This window comes from Natrix helvetica (genome assembly GCF_964273705.1).
Source record: "Natrix helvetica genome assembly, chromosome: 10".
In the NCBI taxonomy this organism is placed as follows: domain Eukaryota; kingdom Metazoa; phylum Chordata; class Lepidosauria; order Squamata; family Natricidae; genus Natrix; species Natrix helvetica.
This window is the reverse complement of record NC_138561.1, coordinates 21,498,555-21,511,238: the sequence shown is the minus strand read 5'-3', so window position 1 is coordinate 21,511,238 and position 12,684 is coordinate 21,498,555. Positions and strand designations below refer to the sequence as shown.

The window sequence follows — 12,684 nt, the reverse complement described above, 5'->3', positions numbered from 1 at the left end:
GACCACCAGAAGCGCAAAACCCATAACTTTGTATCTCCCTTGGCACAGAAAGTGGTAAAGGAGGAGGAGGAGGAGGAGAGGAAAGAAGGGAGGGAGAGAGGGAGGAAGGAGAGGAGAAGAGGAGGTGGAGGAAGAGGAAGCTGAGGAAGGGAGGGAGGGAGGAAGGAAGGGAGGAGAGCAAGCTGGAGAAGGAAGGAAGGGAGGAAGGAGAGGAGGAAGAGGAGGCGAAGGAAGGAAAGGAGGAAGAGGAAGCTGGGGATGGAAGGGAGGGAGGAGAGGAGGAAGAGGAAGCTGGGGAAGGAAGAGAGGGAGGAAGGAAGGAGAGAAGAGGAGGCAGAAGGAGGAAGAGGAATCTGAGGAAGGAAAGGAGGGAGGGAGGAGTGGAGGGAAGCTGGAAAAGGAAGGGAGGGAGGGAGGAGAGGAGGAAGAAGAGGCAAAGGAAGGAAGGAAGGAGGAGAGGAGGAGGAGGAAGAGGAAAAGAAGGAAGAAAAGAAGGGGAGGAGAAGGAGGAGTTCAGCAAGAGTCCTCTCAGTTGCTCAGAGCAGTCCCTTTTTGGAGTGAAATACTTGAGTAATAATGCCTCCTTTTCTGTCTGTGATCCACCTCTTACTGGAGTGCCAAAGTGCCTTTTTCCAACCCTTTCTTGTGAGGGGGAAAAAAACCCAGCCCTGACCGGTGCATTCTTTGTTCCTCCAATCCATGCATTCTGCAATTGGAATAAATTATGCAAATATCCATTCTTTAATCTGCACTGTATATCCTGCTTTCAGGGTGGAAGTCTCTCTGCCATTAATATGCCGACTGTGGAGTCTTGAAGGGGGCCAGGCAATTCGGAACCGGGAGTACAAATCATCAGAAAGAATGGGAAGCTGGAAAGGAGTTTTCCAGCTACGATTTTTGTCAGATGGGTTGACCTCTTTTTTCTCCCTGTAGCAGGGAGAGCTCGGAATGAGCAACTTCCCAAAGCCAGCCAGAGGGTTGTGGGTTGACATGCGTGAACATCCACAGTGGGGTTGAGTGGTCTAAGCTTGGTATTTAGATCTAAATTCTGATCTGCTTGGCCAAGAGCTAGATGCTTGCTCTTCAGGAGGACAGCAGGGTCTTCGGACCCACGGGGGTGAGGGGTTTTTTGGACGCCGAGCCGGAGATCAGGCGCCAACCCAGCCTCTGTGGAGGGGGTCCAGCCAGCCCTTCCGTTTCTGAGCCAATTCCAAGCAGCCGCTAAGCAAGGAAGATCAGCTTGCGGTCAAACCTTCTGCTAAGATCTGCTCTTTAAGCAGAACTGACTCGGCTCAGCTCTTCTGCTGGAGCTCATTGTTGGGTTTTGGGTGTCCGGGGGGGATTAGAGGAGCTAATCGGGATAAGGAGGAGTGGATTGCTGGTGTGCCTGGTGGTGTCACACTCTCGTTCCATCATGAGACGTGTTGTGGGTTAACATGTCTGAACATCCGTGGGGCCTTGGCCCGAAAGAAGCATCGCTAGCATTCTTGCATCTTCTCCCCCCTCCTCCCCGTCACGCGCAGGTGATTGCCCAGAGAACATCTGGCTGGGATTAAGCCGGGGAAGGCTGTTGGGAGCAGAGAGAGCGCCACGGATGGCTCAAACCAGATGGTGCCGCTCTCCCTTCCCACTTTCATCGCGCCGTGGTGTCGCCAGAAGAGCTGTAATGGCAAAAGACAAGCAGATGTTTCTGCAGCTGAGGCCATGGCTGCCCACTTCGGAGAACGACTGGTCACAGATCATTCTCTACTCCGGTGGCGGTGCCAGCTTCCTCCTGCCGTTACGGCTTTTGTGCACGCTCCAGAGCGAGCTGGATGTGCAGCCAAGGTCCAGGAGCAGCTGCCTTCTCAGCTGATGCTCGGCTTGCCCACCAGAACAGCTTGGCCCGAGGCCCTGTTTTTGTTCCCGGGGAGAATTGTAGCTGAACCAAATATAGGACCGCCTCTCTTAGCTGTTTGTCAGGCAACTCTGTCCCCCAGATAGACCCCCAAAGCGTGTTAAGCCAAAGGCTGCAGGGAAATTCCAGTTGCCGAAGGGCTAAAAGCCAGGGAAGCTTTTCGCTCTGCATAAAATAACTTTGAAGGTTGGCTTTTTGGGCAAATTGCTGTCGGATTGTCGCTTGATATCATGCCTTTTGAAGTTTAACTGATTATTTCTTTAAATCAGGGGTCTCCAAACTTGGCCACTTTAAGACTTGTGGACTTCAACGCCCAGAATTCCCCAGCCAATGCAGGGAAGTTGAATCTGGGAGTTGAAGTCCACAAGACTTAAAGTTGCACGCCTGGCTGGGGAATTCTGGGAGTTGAAGTTTAGAAGTCTTAAAGTGGCCACGTTTGACTTAAAAGATTGCATAGCCACTCATGATACGCAGGGGCAATCCTGTGGCCTCTTTGCGCCTTTTGCATTCTTCCTCCCTCCCTTGGGGTCTTCTCTGGACAGGGATCATTGGGCTTGTGTTCCTTTCAGCAAGAAGCTGGCTCCCGAAGCGGCGGTGGAGGCAGCAACGGGACCCGGGACCGCCTGATCGCAGAGGCTCCGCTGCCCCAGGAGAAAGGCAGCGGCCCCACGGTCCCTTCGCATTTGCTGGGGGCGCCTTATTCCTTTGCAATCCCACCCAACTCCATCGTCCAGGATTCCCGTTTCCCGCCTCTCAAGTAAGTAATGTTGGGGCTATTCCTACCCTTCCTACCTGGGCTCCTGACGGGGCCTTTGACTGGGCTCCCTCTTCCTTTCCTAAGGGAGAATCAGGCTTCCTGCGAAGTGAGCTTGGAAATGTTATGACAGACTTCTGCAATTCATTTTCTTCTTCCTTCCTTCCTTCCTTCCTTCCTCACTCACTTTGTCCCTCCCTTCCTCATCCTTTCCCTTCCTCCCTTACTTCCTCCCCCTTTCCCTCACTTCCTCCCTCCCTCTCTCCCTTCCTCATCCTTTCCATTCCTCCCTTACTTCCTTACTTCCTCCCACTTTTCCTCCCTTCCTCCCCCTTCCCTTCCTCCCCCTTCCCTTCCTCCCCCTTTCCTTCCTCCCTTACTTCCTCCCCCTTTTCCTCCCTCCCTCCCTTCCTCCCTTCCTCATCCTTTCCTTTCCTCCCTTACTTCCTCCCCCTTTCCCTCACTTCCTCCCTCCCTCTCTCCCTTCCTCATCCTTTCCATTCCTCCCTTACTTCCTTACTTCCTCCCACTTTTCCTCCCTTCCTCCCCCTTCCCTTCCTCCCCCTTTCCTTCCTCCCTTACTTCCTCCCCCTTTTCCTCCCTCCCTTCCTCCCTTCCTCATCCTTTCCTTTCCTCCCTTACTTTCTTACTTCCTCCCCCTTTCCTCCCTCCTCCCTTTTCCTTCCAGCCTCCAGCGCCCTGTCCACCACGTGGTGCCTCCTAGTGCTGTGACGGAGGACTACCTGCGAAGTTTCCGGCCCTACCACACAGCCGAGGAGCTCCGCATGTCCTCCTTGCCTCCCCTCACTTTGGACCCGGCCACTGCTGCGGCTTATTACCACCCCAGCTATTTGGCTCACCACCCGTTCCCTCACCCGGCTTTCAGGTAAGAGAAGAGTTGAGCGAGGAGGAGGAGGTTTGCTCCTTCGGTCTTGATCTGGTTGGGCAGCTGCAGTTGGCTAAGTAGTCCGTCCTCCTGGCATGTCCTTTGGAGCCACCACTAATGAACCCTCCTGGCCCATGGAGTGGAAGGTTCTCGGAGGATTTTAACACAGTGAAATAAAACCCAGCAGGTTGTCCCTTGAAAGAGCAGCAGGGCTTCAGAAGATGGGCTACTAATTTGTCCTTTGAATGAGCTCCTGTTGAGCAGGCTCAGCTGCTGTCCAGCTTCACCCCAGCTAGCAAGACATGCTGTGTCCATGGAAATCTGAAGGGTCTTCGAAACAAATGCCTTGAAGGCCCTCCGAGGAAGCTGAGAATTTGCCTCCAGCTTTTCTCTGTGTGAATGAGTCCCCCATGTGTTGGAGTCTGCGGACTTGGCTTTAGAGGACGTGAGAATGTAGGTGGATGTTACGGTCTACTTTGAGATCACCTGAGAAGGTCCCTGAAGGACCCCCATCTAGTGAGCTTGGCTCAGTGGTGACCAAGGACAGCGTCTTCTCAGTAGGGTGGCTGGAAAGTCCTTTTTGGAGTCTCGCATCCCATATGCACCCTGTCAGGTTTTGAATAATAGATAATAAAGGTTTCAATCTAGGTCAATCATTGGGACCGGAAAGTTAGTCTTCCCAGCTTTCAAATTCATCCTTGGGGAATCTCTCTCTAGTTGTGGAAACCTCTCCCTAGCAGACACATTCTGCTAGAGAGAAGTTCCCTGAGGATGGGCTGCAGCACGAGTCCAAAAATGTGGAAGAACTTCTCGTCCTGGTGACTGGCCCAAATTGGATCTGCAGTCCTGGGAGATGGAAAATTTGCCTTCATTCGTAATGAGGGTTTCATTTATCCAGGCCTCTTAAGAATATTGCAGTGCTCTTCTATTCCCCCAGGGTGGTTTTATCCATTTGACTTTTAAGTGATGCTGCTATTTTATTGTTGTTTATCATTGTGGTAGCTCTGGTGAATGATGTTGTGGTCAAGGAGGAATTCAAGTATATGCCATACAAGTTAGGAGAGAGGGGGGTAAGAAAGCTGTTGCGATCATTTCTGCCCCGCCTTGCCAAGCTGAAGTTTAGCTGGAAGCATAACGCGATTAAATTTTATGGGATGCTGGCGGGTCAAAATAACCTAACGACTCTGCTTTTCCTCAGAATGGATGATTCCTACTGTCTTTCGGCTCTTCGCTCTCCTTTCTACCCAATCCCAACTCCTGGTTCGCTCCCACACCTCCACCCATCGGCCATGCACCTCCACTTATCGGGAATGAGGTACCCCGCTGAGCTGTCCCATTCCTCGCTTTCTGCACTTCAGTCGGAACGCCTCTCCAGCCTGACCGCGGAAAGGTATGGCATGTCGGGGACACTTTGGTGATTGGCGGGCCAAAGTTAACTTCCGGGTTTCTGTGAGCTCCCTTTGTTCTTCTCTCGACTTCGCAGGTTGCAGTTGGACGAGGAGCTGCGGCAAAGGGAGCGAGAGAAGGAGCGGGAACGGGAAGCCGATCGGGAGCGGGAACGGGAAAGGGAAAGGGAGCGGGAAAAGGAGCTGGAACGAGAACGGGAGCGAGAGCGGGAACGGGAGCTGGAAAGGCAGCGCGAGAGAGCCCGAGAAAAGGAGCAGAGCATCATCAAAGCCATGGAAGGCCCCTTCCTGTCGGTCTCAGAGTTGCAAGGGCCAAGGACTCATCCAGCCGAAGAACGTGTCAAACCGTCAGAACAGCTAACGCCAAACCGAGCAGGTGACCTTCAGCTGCTTTCTACCAGGCGGTGGGAAAAGCCCAGTCTATTTCCAGGGAGCAGAAACAGATTTCAAACCCGAATCTTGGACAGGATGAATTCATGGGATGGGTTTGAAGTGTTGTTCCATCTCTTCTTGGGTTGCTTGCATTGCATGCAGTTTCTGTGCATGGTTGAATGCCCCCTGAGGCTTGTTTGGGCCAAGGGTGTTCCATGGATCCATGGATTAGCCAGTCGGGGGTGGAATCTGGTTGCCCCTGTAGTCTTCTCCAAGAAGCCGAGTCATCCTAGGACTGGCCATCTCATAATCTTCCCACTTCTTCTCTGTTCTCCCTGCATTGACCAGAATTATAAAACCCATCTACAACGTACATGTGTGTGTGTGTGTGTGATTTCTCCCAGAACGGTGTCAACAGCCATAGGCACTTTGTGCAAAATTGTGTCCTAGTAGCCCTCTTGCAGTGTTCAAACAGGATAAACGTTCTTTGTCTAGACAGCAGCCTTCCAGCTTTAACAAATTGCAGGCTTCCTTTTGCCAGTGAAGAGTGGCATATATTTATATAAATATATCTTTATTTTCCTGCAGAAAAACCAAAGGAACCTTCTGCTGCCCAGACCCCGAAAGCGGTCCAGCCTCCCTTGCACCAGCCATCTGCCTCGCAGCACCCGGTGCCTAGCTTGATTTCCAGCCACAGCATCTTCCCCCCACCTGCAGGCAGCGCAGCCGCCGCTCTCCTCATCCAACGCACCAACGAGGAGGAGAAATGGCTGGCACGCCAACGGCGGCTACGGCAAGAGAAGGAAGACCGCCAGTCCCAGGTGTCTGAGTTTCGGCAGCAGGTCCTGGAACAGCATTTGGACATCGGGCGCCCAGCCGGACAGATGGAAGTGGAGCATCGGCCAGAGAACTCCAGGTAGCGGCTGGTGGTCTTGGCCTTGTTGTGGGAAGTGAGGGTGCCCCATTGGCTCCTCTCTGGGGTGGGGGAAGTAGCCACCTGCCACCAACGACACAGCGCTTCCCAAGAATCAGCAAGGCCAAAGTTCTCCTCTGCTTCCTAGGTTTCAGCAGCCACTGTGTTAATGCCATCTGACAGCTGCTTGGATGCCTGGACAGAAGGGGTGAGGTGGCCTCCATGCCATCAACGTTGACCAGGTGTCTCTGAGATGGTTGTCGCTAATTCGAGCTGTCTTTGGCAGATGGAGGGGCTTCTAAATCTGATAGGTTAAAGCTGTGCTTGGCACGGCTGCTGGCTGGCCTCGAACAGCAGGGCCCTGGTGGGCTTGAATGGTCCAAGCTTGATATTTAGATCTAAATTATCACCTGCTTTGCCAAGAGCTAGATGCTTGCTCTTCAGGAGGACAGCATGGTCTTCTGACCCACGGGGGTGAGGGGTTTTTTGGACGCCGAGCCGGAGATCAGGCGCCAACCCAGCCTCTGTGGAGGGGGTCCAGCCAGCCCTTCCGTTTCTGAGCCAATTCCAAGCAGCCGCTAAGCAAGGAAGAGCAGCTTGGGGTCAAACCTTCTGCTAAGATCTGCTCTTTAAGCAGAACTGACTCGGCTCAGCTCTTCTGCTGGAGCTCATTGTTGGGTTTTGGGTATCCGGGGGGATTAGAGGAGCTAATCGGGATAAGGAGGGGTGGATTGCTGGTGTGCCTGGTGGTGTCACACTCTCGTTCTATCATCCTCTGGTGCCAGAGCTGGCTCACCTGTGTGACAGATGTCAAGAGAAGGCTTGACAGCTCGGGCGCTTTCGAACGGCCGCAATCCAGCGGTGGTTTGTTGCAATCGTTGCAAATCCGTACCTGCCTGGCTTCCTTCCCACAGGTAGATAATTGCCTCGATTCTCCATCTTGATATTTTTATAAGCGCACGTGTCTATTGGGGCTCCTCAGTCACCCAGGTCAGAGTTGCCCCACAGGTGTTTTTTCCAAAAGGCAACAGGATTTTCTTGGGTTCCCTTTTGTCCTCGAAAACTGAAGAACCGAAGAAGCTTCTTGGAGGAGAAGCGAAACGTTTTCAAGGACAAATACAAGAAAAAAAAGTCCAGTTGCCTTTGGAAAAGCCCCTTTGGAGCGTTTTGGGGACACCGTTCAGGTAAATCTGCCGATGCTGTCCGGATCTTCTTCCTTTTGTTTTCTTTACGAAACAGCTTTTCATTCCGTTTGTCTGGCAATGTCTTCTCTGGCGCTCCTGAGCATGCTGTTTGGCTGGGCCCCGGGAAGGCTGGCATTTGTTCTGTTTCCCCTCCGTCGTAAATTTTGTCTCCTGCAAGCTCTTTGCAAAGAGACACTCCGTCTGCCCAGCAGTTGTGTAATGTATCGCGCTGGGAAGCAGCCATTGCTGTTTCGGTACATAGCACCCTGGCGCTCTCGAGCGGGAAGCGGTTCAATGCGCGGCTCCAGCAAATGCGCTGCTTATCGGGTATCTGCCGTTGTCCTTTTGCTACCTATTTAAGGATTACACGGTTGTCATTCTCTGTGTCACTTGAGCGTAACTTTGGGGGAGGATTGTTTCATGTTGGAATGTGTGAGGCTGAATGCTGATAGACAGGTGAAATCTGCAACCTTCCAGGTATTAGAAACTGGGGATTGGAATAGAATATCTGATTCTGTTAGATAGAAAGATTGAAAAACATGTTGGAGATTGTCTCATTTAGGGTTTCTCGGAGGGGTGAAATCCAGCAGGTTCTGACAGGTTCTGGAGAACCAGTAGTGGAAATTTTGAGTAGCAAATACCACCTCTGGCTGGCCCCAGAGTGGGGTGGGAATGGGGATTTTGCAGTATCCTTCCCCCTGCAGTGGGGATTTTGCAGTATCCTTCCCCTGCCACGCCCACCAAGACATGCCCACAGAACCGGCCATACTGACTGGGGGATTCTGGGAATGGAAGTCCAGGCAACTTAAAATTGCCACGGTTGAGAAACGCTGCTAAAAAGCCTATTCATTTAGGGAAGGCGAACAGATCATCTTCCCCAAATATCAGTATTCACAAATACAGAGACCGTGTTTATTGCCATTTGAAGCTTAGACCAGGGGTATCCAACCATGCTGGCTGGGGAATTCTGGGAATTGAAGTCCACAGGTCTTAAAGTTGCCAAGATTGGAGGTCTGTAGAAATTCTCAGTCCTCCAGGTCAGGGTTGTCCCAAAGGTGCTTTTTTTTCCAGGAGGCAAATTGGACTTTCTTCTTTTTTCTTTGAAGACGTTTCGCTTCTCATCCAAGAAGCTTATTCAGCTCTGATAGAACAGTGGGGAATGGAAGGATTGATATTCCTTGCAGACAGCTGGTCATTGGCATCCTTTTAGAGAGTCATTGAGGCCACCTAGAGATTCAGGGTCACCCGAGTGGTGCAAATGGTTCTTGTAGTCTGCAGTTTTTCCTCTGGAAATCCATTCCTATCTACTCCCACACCATTCCAAGGGTCTTCATCCCAAATTGTGTAGCTAACAGACCCTCTAAAAGGATGCAAATGACCAGCTGTCTGCAAGGAGTATGAATCCTTCCATTCCCCACTATCCTGTCAGAGCTGAAGAAGCTTCTTGGACGAGAAGCAAAACGTCTTCAAAAGAAAAAGAAGAAAGCCCAGTTGACTCCCGAAAAAGCACTTTTGGGATAGCTGAGGTTGGATACCTCTGTCTTAGGCCGTTTAATTTACGGAGAGGTCATTCCTGTTTTGGGAAGAGCACTCTAAACAACGGTGCTTTCTCTGACTCGCAAATCCTTCCTTTTTCTGTGGTTTTAATTCACAGAGGGATGCTTTTCAGGAAAGACACTGACCACTCTAATGGACTCTCAAAGTAGCTTCCTTTTTGGTTAACCAAGCTCAGTTGGCTACCCAAAAGCTTCTTGCCACACATTTAATATAAATGACTTAAACTGTGGTTTACAAACTCTTGAGCATCTGCTTCAGGCCCCCAAACGCCTGGACAATAGGATTTCTATGCTGGCCAAATGCATCCCTTCCGGTTTTTCGGTTGTTTTTTCTTACAGGTTACGTGCTGACTGGGGAATTCTGGGAATTTGAGGTCCAGACAAGTTGCCAAGGGCTGAGAAAGATTGCTTTAGAGGGAGGATTTCCACAATGGGGAACAGCAGAGCAGCTCGCTAGGTGGTTCTCAGATGGTTGCTGTGTGCTTTTCGTGGGGGAAATTGGCACGATAATTTGGGTGCAGCTGAGAATTTAAGCACAACACTGTTTGGCAAGGAAAATCTGGCTTCTGCTGCATTTAACGGCAACGCCACTAGATGTCGCTCACTCTGATTCCCAGAGGCATGAATGGGACACCTGCTCTGGCTAAGGTGCCCTCTACTGGACAGTATTATAGGGAAGAGCTCCAGCTCCAACTGCACTGAACTCTGATCCAGAGCAGAAACTTGAGTTTTGGGTATTGTGTGGTGTTGCATAATTACAGGCACAAAATAAAAATAAAAAGTTTTCTATTAAAGACTATTTTATTTGCGGAAGGCTTTTATGTTATGCATCACACCCAGGATAATTCCCAGCAAAAAACAACAACAACAAGCAGTGCAAATCGAAATTCCCTAAAAAAAAATGTTTTGGGGGGGCCAATTAGTCCTAAAAATAGAAGCTAAAAGGAAGGCATGGAAAAGAGCAACTGGCTCCTTTTTCCGATCACTGCTTGAGAAAGAGAGACTGAGATGGTCTGATTTGGTTTGGAATCAACAACACGGAATTGCTTCATGACTGCTTGATTTACTTAACGACTTCAGTGGTTCGCTTAACAACCGTGCCAAAAGAGTTCCTAAATTTGTGTAGGACTCACTTTGGTCACCACACTATAAAAAAGGATGTTGGGACTCTAGAAAGAATGCAGAGAAGAGCAACCGAAAGGATTAGGGCAGGGGTGTCCAAACTTGAGAACTTTAAGACTTGTGGACTTCAACTCCCAGAATTCCCCAGCCAGCCTGGGGAATTCTGGGAATTGAAGTCCACAAGCCTTAAAGTTCTCAAGTTTGGACACCCCTGGATTAGGGGATTGGAGGATAAAATGTACGATAGATGGTTGCAGGAACTGGGCCTGGCTAGTCTAGTGAAGAGAAGGACCAGGGAGACATGATAGCAGTCTTCCAATATTTGAGGGGCTGCCACAGAGAGGAAGAGAGTCAAGCTATTTTCCAAGGCACCTGAAGGCCAAACAAGGAATAATGGATGGAAACTGAACAAGAAGAGATTCCACCTAGAAATAAGGAGGAATTTCCTGACAGTGAGAACCATCAACTGATGGAACAGAAGTTTCCTTTAGAGGGTGTGGGAGCTTCATCCCTTGAGGCTTTCAGGAAGAGACTGGGCTGCCATCTGTCAGAAAGGGTGTAGGGTCTTCTGTTTGGGCAGGGGGTTGGACTAGATGAACTCCAAGGCCCCTTCCAACCCTGTTAATCTCTAAATCTTGCTCCTTAATGAAAATTCTGGCCGTGACTCCAGGACCACCTGCACGCAGCTTTGTTTCCATTAACACTGTTTTGCCTTCCTCTTTCTCCAGACTGGGTGCAAGCCGCCCCGAACTGGGGATCCGAGAGCAACCCCAGCATTTCGGAGGGCCCCCTCCGCTCATATCCCCCAAGCCTCAGCCCCATCCGGTGCCCACGTCTCTCTGGAACCCGGTCTCCTTGATCGATGGCCCCACGGATGCTCGGAGGCTACAGGAAAGCCACCCGCTCCCCACCCACGCCAGCCCCTACGAGTCCAGCCGGCAAGCCATCCCTTTGGTCAAAGTGGAGAGAGTTTTCTGCCCTGAGAAAGTGGAGGACGGAGCCCGGAAAAAGGAACATTTGGACAAATACCAGCCGGGCCGGGAGACGGGTGGATCCGAGCCGGGTGGGTTTTCCCAAGGACCCTTACTGAGCGAATGGGAGAAGCCCCTGCAGCAGAGAACCCCCCACCCACAAGGCCTCCCGTTTGTCGAGGCGTTGAAGAACCCGACTGGCTCCCCGTACAGGCATCTCCTACCCAGAGGCCACGATCCCATGTATATTTATGACGAATTCTTGCTCCAGCAACGCAAGTTGGTCAGCAAGCTGGACCTGGAGGAGAGGAAGAGGAGGGAAGCGCAGGAGAAAGGTGGGTGACCGTCGACCCTCCTCGGGGGAGTTTCCTTCTTCAGATGAGAATTGATAGAAGGGAGTGGGTTTACAGAGTGAAGGATAAGGAAAATGGGAGGGGGAAGAGGAGGAGAAGGAAGAAGAGGGGGAAGAGGAGGAGAGGTGGAGTTTTTGGTGCTCCCTGAGCTTGGTAGTTTTCTTGCAGATGTTTCGTGACCCAGCTAGGGAACATCATCAGTGCTAGAAGGGAATGAGGTTTGCAAAAAGGAGGAGGAGGGAGAAGGGAGGAGGAGAGAGAGGACTGTTTCATGACCCAATTAGGGAACATCATCAGTGTTAGGAGAGAGTGGGGTTTGTGCAGAGGGAGAGAGAGAAGCATTTTTCCAATGAAGGTGGAATAAAAGGAATTTAAAAAGGGGGAGGGGGCATTACAAGGCCCAGCCTCCAATCCGAGACTCGTGTCTCGGTCCAAGCGAAGAGTCTCAAATAAAAGGACCTCTGTCTTGTTTCTGCTTAGCCCCTGCCCCTCCCTCTTCTCCCTCCCCACTTTTTCTAAAAAGGCCCCCTGGCCTTACCAGGAGTTGTGCAGGCTCCCTCTGCAGCTCCTTTGAAGGCCTATTCCAAGCTGCTCTGCAAATTGTCTCTCTGAGACAGGCCCAATTAATAAATGATGAACGGAGGCTAATAAAGCCGCTTTAAATATTCATCGAGAACGTACAGCCATGGTGGGATTTGCAAAAGGGAGGAAAACAAAACATTTAAGAAGGAAGGGAGGGGGGGACATGGGGCTTCCATCACAAGGCAGTGCAGCCTTCTCTGTCGTTGGATGTCGGGGAAGTGGGGTCCTTCCTCCTCCTTCCTCCGCCCTCCCTTTAGTTTGTCCCTTTGCAGGAATGTGTCAGCTAGCACCATGGTAGACTTCTATGCCTTGGGGAGGATGGAGGGTATGAGTTCCTCCTGTGCCAAAGGGTTATGGCTCTGCCTTTTCAATGCCCCAGGTGGCTCCTCAGCAACATCTGGAAGGAGGGAGCTTTGGAAACTGGCCTTCATCCAGCTCCCTGAAAGTCCTCAGCCCTGGCCTGTAATAGCCCCCGTATGTTGTCTGCCTGATGGGCTCTTCTGCTTCAGGAAGAGAGAGAGCGACATCTTGCAGCAGAACCAGAATGTGGGGACAGGTCCAGCTGCCCTCTCCTGTTTATAAGCACCGGGGGACAACCGCTGGCAGCCTCCTGCCTTCCTCCCAGCTTTTCCTGGCCTTCCTTAAACCGGATGCTGGCTTGCATCATTTGTTCCTTGCAGAAGCTGAA

The 12,684-nt window shown here is 51.3% G+C and overlaps 1 protein-coding gene across 6 annotated transcripts in view; it reads left to right on the top strand.

The window, feature by feature from the left end:
• The window catches only part of GSE1 (Gse1 coiled-coil protein), a 167,151-nt gene that overhangs the window by 143,192 nt on the left and 11,275 nt on the right, over window positions 1-12,684 (top strand). For all 6 annotated transcript variants that reach the window (XM_081963458.1, XM_081963459.1, XM_081963460.1 and 3 more), the window contains 6 exons: window positions 2,467-2,654; window positions 3,340-3,537; window positions 4,736-4,927; window positions 5,021-5,319; window positions 5,904-6,231; window positions 10,819-11,396. In XM_081963458.1, coding sequence (XP_081819584.1) covers window positions 2,467-2,654; window positions 3,340-3,537; window positions 4,736-4,927; window positions 5,021-5,319; window positions 5,904-6,231; window positions 10,819-11,396 — 1,783 coding nt within the window. The remainder of the gene's footprint in view (window positions 1-2,466; window positions 2,655-3,339; window positions 3,538-4,735; window positions 4,928-5,020; window positions 5,320-5,903; window positions 6,232-10,818; window positions 11,397-12,684) is intronic.